Genomic DNA, 7,065 nt, shown 5'->3' with positions numbered 1-7,065 from the left:
AAAATTATTTAATGTTGATCTTTAAAAAGACGAAGTCGCTTGGACTAAAAATAAAGGAGGATGAAGAGATGATGTTAGTTAGCGATAGAATTGATCAAGCAGATAGCTTCGTAGATCCAGTTACTATGGTTAGTAGAGATGATACATGCAATGGGGTGTTCCCATTTGAGCGCTTTCCCATTTGAGCGCCACGGAATTTTGTTCCATTTGAGCGCCACGGAATTTTGTTCCCATTTGAGCGCCACGGAGTACCATTTGAGCGCCAAACCCAAAATTGTGATTTTGCGGTGGATGAAGCGTGGTTTGCTGCCACATTGACCTGTAGAAATATTTATTGCCACGAAGACAACGAACAAAACTGAGGATTTTATTGGGTCAATGGTTGTGAAATAACTCTGTACTGAGAGTTAAGAAGCTAAACGTTTGTTAAGCTTGTGAAGAATATAAGTGAAGATTTTACGCACGTTCATAGGGTAAGAACTGATTGCCGCTGAAGAAGGCTTGCTGGTCAAGTCGAAATATTCGGCTCTTTTTTTAGAGTTATTTCACAACGATCGTTTAGAAATGGAACGAAATCACCCAAAAATCGTGCCAAAAACGGATAATTCAAATTAATATATTGGTAAAAATACAAACAAAAACTGCTAATATCACACATCCGGCGAAATGTTATGTGCGACACCCAAGAGAAGCTCGTCTGCTGTTCGAGTTCCAGCCCTGTACTCCGTCGACAGCTTTTCGAGTCGTTCGTTCAGCCATGCATACATCTTGTTAGTCCGATGGATGACATGACCCTGGAGTAGCTGTGTCCTTGCAGAATCGACGACTGCTTGTTCTTCCTTCAGGAAAGAGATAAACTGCCACAAGTTCGGGTGGTAGCGACCGACTCTTCGGTTAAACCGCATGTGCCATGATTCGAGGTCGTTGTTTGTCCTTCGCTGGATGCCGTAGACTGACCAGAAATGAGGAGGACATTGGTCGAACCACTGACGGCTGAAGTAAGTGACAAACGGACGAGCCGAAGGCCAGGTACGAACGATGTGAGAAATGATTGGACCAGAATTGATTCTGACGATCGCTGGAGGTAGGAACGCCAGAGCCAGAAGCTTTCGAACGTAGAGGTTGAAGTCTGCATCGGTCATGTACAGCTCACGGACTGAGTGACGCCCCAAGTTTCTGATTACTGCTTGGCAAAAGTGGAAGTAACACCCACGGTGCTTGGCGGCCGGAAAAACTTGCTTCACGGATGTCAGCAGACCGGTCTCAAAATCAGAGACGACGGTCGTCGGGCGAAGTGTCACTCCTTTCATCGCAGCCTGTAGTATCAGCTCGCTGAAGACGTCGTTGTAAAGCTGCGCAGACTTGCTCTCCATGAGCACGAAGACAGCGGGAAGTTGCTTGTCGCCGAAGAAAACGTGAACGGTGAACAACTGGCCGAATGGGGAAGGAGCTGAGTCGAAGGTGCCGTCCATATACCATTCCGGGCTTCGTTCAAGCAGACTTAACGACTCGTCGGTTGCAAAGCAAATCGCAGCGTTATTTTGAAGCTGAAAGAGGAGGAATCTCTGGTTTGCAGACGTCTCACTGAAAGCCTGGGGCAAGGGCGTCGGTACGGATATAGTATCAGCGGGCAGTGGTGGTATCAGCTTGTTTCGTGATCTGTACATGGACGACTTCACGTGCTTATAGGGTAACTGAGGCAAAGCACTCAGCCCACTGGCAGCAGCACTTGCGACCTGGCCGTCGTAGATAGCGGGAATCGGACGAGTAGTACGGGCTGACTCGCTTCGAAGGTCTGACCGGAATTTGTACTGCTGGGTCTGCAGAGGATCAGCGCTGTGGTCGTGCGTACCAACTGAAACTGGTGAGCCGTCGCTGGAATCAGTGTGTAACCGCCCGAGACATCCCTTCTTCATGCATCTCCAGCTCTTCTTTCTTCCTCCAGAAATCGGCTTATCGAATCTGTAGACGAAACCGTCGTGTTCTAGCAGTTGTTTATTCTTGGAGCTCTTCATTGTCAAACTGACTTATTAATACTAACCAGAAATATTGTTCCTGGCATCATTAAATACTTGTTATAAGAGGGTAAAAAAATATGCTCCCACACTAAATCCTATTGCATTTTGTGGGTAAACGGTTGTGCAATCGCTTACGCAATTAGGTCACCTGACCTTGCATCGTAAATTAGGATTAATGGGCGCTCGAAGTAAATGTTATAAGAGGGTGCAAGATTGTTAGCTCAGTTCAGTTCAATTTCGGACTTGGATAAGAGAAGAGCGATTTTCAACATGAAGAGGAAACGCAAAATATTATCTGGCGCTCAAATGGGACACAACTGAACTAATTAAAATACGGCGCGCAAATAGGAAATTCCCATTTGCGCGCCATGGCGCTCAAATGGGAAAGCGCTCAAATGGGATACACCCCATGCAATTTAAGATGGGAAGTGTAGAATAGCCAAGGTGAAAGGTGTTTTTTCCAAGTTGAAAGAAGCTCGGTAGAACAGGACAAATAACTCTTCAAACTAAGATTAGAATGTCGAAGACCACAGTAATGACAGTGGTCAGATATGTTGATGTAATGAGAGTGGTCAGATAGCGCTTTGAAAGATCCAAACAGATATGTTAGGTATGTCCACAGGAACAGTCGAAGGAAATTCTTAAGGATTCATTCGACTAACAATATATCAAAAATATTTTACCCATTTTCAAAAGCTAACATGAAAGAAAAGTTACGATGCCTACGCAATCTTTTACGGATGAAGGATGATATATTGATAAAAACTGTATTTTTGGCCACCTACCTCGGAACAAACGGAGAACATTTGATAGAAGAAGTCATAAGACAGGATTTGAAGAAAATTGGTACTTTATGGGAAAGAGTAAAGAGTGAAGCTTTAGTTAGATTTGGACGAAGGAGGAGCGTATACAGCCATGTTAATCTCTGACGGCTTTGTGTTACAATGAATCAAAAGTAGCAGCAACAGGCTGGCAAACCAATCTATCACAAGCCAGCATACAAGTACAGTTAACCATACATTTTTCTAAGACAGGGCAATTGAAAACCTTTTAAAGCGTCATAAAGTTCTCCGAATACCACGGACTCAAAATAAAACAAGTTTTGTCCCCTGGACTCATTTGATGTCTGTTGCTATTAATATTACCCTTTACTCACTGCAGCAACAAACCGTCGGTGGCCCACAAAGCAGCGCTCACTCCTCCTTTTAATTCACTCCTCCTAGTCCTTATCGACATTCATATGAGTTGTCAAAAAAAAAGGATAGGTGTAGGATACACTAAATAAAAATAACAAGTTTTTTCAAGTGAAAGTAAGGAGCAACATTAAAACTTACAACGAACAGAAGTTGTTTTGTATATGAAAGGGGTTGCCCCATCCTCAACACCTCACTCTTTACGTAGAAGTTTGATTATGTGTCGCAACTCTACTTTTTATAATAATCAAAAACTTTAGCTTAAAGAGCGAAATGTCGAGGAGGAGGCAGCCCCTTTCATATATGAAACAATTTCTGTTCGTTTTAAGTTTTAATGTCGCTTCTTACTTTTAGTTGAAAAAACTGTTTTTTTTATTTAATTTTTTATGCTTTTCAAATAATGCCGGGAAATCCACGAGACGCCAAATTGTGTACGCAATTTTTGAACGCCCGTGTGGCAAAAGTAATCTATCAAGAAGTAATACATAAAATTATTTTTCAATATGTTCATACCCAAATTAACTTTTTGTTCTTGAATTTCTGAATTTCCTATGTGCCTTTGGCTCTTTTCCTTCCTTTTTTTTAGTCAAGGACAGTAACATTCTATTGTGTGATATATTTTTTATTATATAGCTTACTGATATTTTGATTACATAAACTGCTTTTAAAATGGTTAGTTTTCTGAAGTTGGAATCATAACATAGTTAATAATTGATCAAGGGTAGACCAACTAGTAAATTTTGGGGAAACAGCATGCATATCCCATGCATTTTGCCATGTGTCACTCTTGTTTTCACTGTGTACCCATAAATTGAACCAATGATGACAAAATCGAGAAACAGAAAAACACACAACAAAACATATAATTTGGACTATATATTTCCGCACAAAGCAGGGGGGGGGGTGTAAAGCATAGAAGAAGTGCTTTGAAAATGTGTTAAAACATTTTTTTTGTAAAGTAAGAAATGTCTCCTTCTCTATAGCCCTAATTCTTGGCTAATACCTTTGGTTATTACTGCAAAATAGTACCAATTCAGAAAAAAAAGAAAATATAAATATATAGGCTTAGGCATTTACCTTTCCTATTAATAGATTTCCAGGAAAGTGAAAACTATGTTTTAATACAATACTGAATCAGGAATAAAAAAAGCTACTCTTTTGTTACCCCACTACTTAGTTTAGCTGCATCTTTGAACAATAGCCTAGGCCTTGTTAATGTTTGGACATAAATTAGATACAAATTAAAGAAATATACCATTTGATTCCCAACTTAATTTTTTTCCAACTATTATAGGCCTAATCATTGCTGTTGCTAGTCTGAACTAAGTATATTTATTACTTCTTGTATTAGGGGGGGTCGCTCCCTCCTCAGCACCTCGTTCTTTACAATAAACTTCTTTAGTTCTTTAATATGAGCTTCTTATTCTAATTAAACGGCCCTTGTGCTTCAGGACGGGAAAAAAAAATTAAACTTTGGCATAAAGAGTTAGGTATTAAGGAAGTGCCATCCCCCTAATATACAAAATAATTTCTGTTCGTTTTAATGTTGCTCCTTGCTCCAAAAACTTGTTGCTCCAAATTGTGCTCCAAAAACTTATTTTATTTTAAATTTAATTTCAGATTGTTTTTCGAATAATGCCGCGAAATCAAGCTTATTTCCATGGAAAACTCCCCCATTAGAAAATTCCTCAGAGTAAAACTCTTCTTAAGTAAAATACCCCCCATCCATACCTCCTAGGTCAATTCCCTCCTCTTTGAAAATCGCCTAGGAAATTTCTGTCGGACGTTTTCAAATCATGTCGGTAATCCTCCTCCTTGGAAAATTTTTCCCGGAAATGCCACCACCCTCAGTGTATTATTTTTTATGAAAATTAAAGTCATAGCCCTTCATTTTTTTCCGAAAAAAGAGAATAACCGGTATTCTGAACTGGTAATCTCTCGATTTCCTGATGAACGCTCTATCACAAGGCTATGAAATGCACTTTACAATTATGAATACTATAGGTTAACATTATCGGCATATTTCACAACTTACAGCCCTTTCCCCAGGGGTTCTGGGCAGTCATGTCAAAGGAATTCAAAGTCATATTTATTGGACCAAACAGCTACTCTTAACAAAATGGCTATCTCAAAATTTCAAACGGGCGACTTTGGGAAGAAGGCCTGTGGAGGTGGCTAACTGCCCTCCAACCTTTTTGGTAAATTGAAAAGGACTGCTGAAACTTTTAGTTTCTGTTCAAATGAGCCCTCTGCCGATCTTCTAGGACCATTGGTTCGACATGATTCCCCTTATATGACCATAATTGGGTAACTTACAGCCCTTTCCCCAGGAACTATGGAGGGTAGGATCATATCGGCACAAAAAGTATAGTTATTTGACCTTTAAGCTATGTTGAAAAAAAGACTATCTCAAAATTTTTTTTTTAATAAATTGGGGGTACGGAGCGACGGGGAGGGTGGACGGGGTGGAGGGTGACAGCCAATCTGTTTGGCTACTTCAAAATAGCACTGGATTTTTTTAATTTCTACTCGAATAAGACATATGTCGATCTTCTAGGGTATTTAGTTCAGCATGAACCCCCCCCCTCGCGTGAAAAAAAAACAAATAAACACGCGTCCGTGATCCACGTAATATAAAAGTCCACATTTTTGTAGATAGGAGCTCGAAACCACTACAGTAGTGCTCCCTGATACGCTGAATCTTGTAGTGGAATTTTCGTTTAAATTCCTTGACTTTCAGGGGGTGTTTCCCTCCTGTTTTAAAAAGTAAGACAAATTTTCTCCGGCTCGTATCTTTTGATGGGTGACACTAAACTTAATGAATCTTATGCATTTGGAATCAGCATGATAAGTTAATTCTTTTGATGCATCTACTGATAAAAAAGTTTCGTTTTTAGAGATTCGGTTACTATTGAGCCGTTTCACTCCTTACTACAGCTCCTTACCACGAACTCTTTGATATGCTTTAATAGTCTTTTTAGTCTAGATGGTCTTTAAAAGTCTATTTTTAATCTAGAGCCTCAAATGCCAAAATTGTATTTTACTTGGAACTTGCAGTAAAGCGAAGAGCAATCGAAAAAGAGAATTGCTTTCTACTTAGAATTAATTAAAAAACATTTTCCACAAAACAAGTTTTTCAAAGAAAAGTAAAGAACTCCATTAAACAAAAAATTAGAAACAATAAAATCATATAATCTACCAAGCGTGAAACTACCAAAAATCAGCATCAATAAATAAATGAAACGCAAAACCAACAGAAATTACAATAATTAACCGAGTCAAACTCAAAACGAGCAAAAATAAACATTATTAGAGCTCAAACCCCTATACCTTCCTAAGCCCAGAAAATAATTTGCACTTTACTGAAAAAATACAAATGTTTCTACCTTTATAACTTTAATAAATCAAATAATATTAATACATTCATTTTTAATGTATTAATACATTCATTTTAGAACCATTTATTTACTTAAATAATGGTGTCATGAAATGTCAGGATAAATTAAAATAAAATTTAGTTTTTTAAAGTTTGGATGGAAATAAATTCTCTATGAACGCTATTTTCGACAACCAGGAAACGGTAATCTTGACATAGGAATTTTATAATCAAAATCCTGGCGTGCGACATCTTATTTTTCATTTTTTTCACGCTAAAAAGGGACATCCTAACAGGTTGAAAGGAAGAACTATTTTTTCAAAGGAATTCAGAGCTTTTTAATGGAAAAGATTAAACGTCGGACTTTTTAAGTGATTTATTGGAGTCTTTTTCTATCCAAGCATGCAAAGGAAAGAAAAGCTGATGTTATTAAGGTTTATGACGCTGGTTAAGAGTAGAGGAAGAACTACATGTGCTA

The 7,065-nt window shown here is 38.7% G+C and overlaps 1 protein-coding gene across 1 annotated transcript; it reads right to left on the bottom strand.

Annotated features, from left to right (window-relative positions):
• Positions 1-650: 650 nt before the first annotated feature.
• On the bottom strand, positions 651-1,472 carry LOC148948729 (uncharacterized). Its single transcript, XM_089095002.1, has one exon. It carries the CDS (start codon positions 1,470-1,472, stop codon positions 651-653), a length of 822 nt encoding a protein of 273 aa, XP_088951128.1.
• Positions 1,473-7,065: the final 5,593 nt, after the last annotated feature.

The sequence above is a fragment of the Artemia sp. Qi Xiang Cuo genome, chromosome 9 (genome assembly GCF_049724085.1).
Source record: "Artemia sp. Qi Xiang Cuo chromosome 9, ASM4972408v1, whole genome shotgun sequence".
Lineage (NCBI taxonomy): Eukaryota > Metazoa > Arthropoda > Branchiopoda > Anostraca > Artemiidae > Artemia > Artemia sp. Qi Xiang Cuo.
The sequence above is the reverse complement of the archived record's forward strand: the minus strand, read 5'-3'. Positions and strand labels throughout refer to the sequence as shown.

Excerpts from the sequence above, each read along its gene's own strand:
- LOC148948729 (XM_089095002.1), bottom strand. The coding sequence starts at position 1,472 with ATGGACGGCACCTTCGACTCAGCTCCTTCCCCATTCGGCCAGTTGTTC.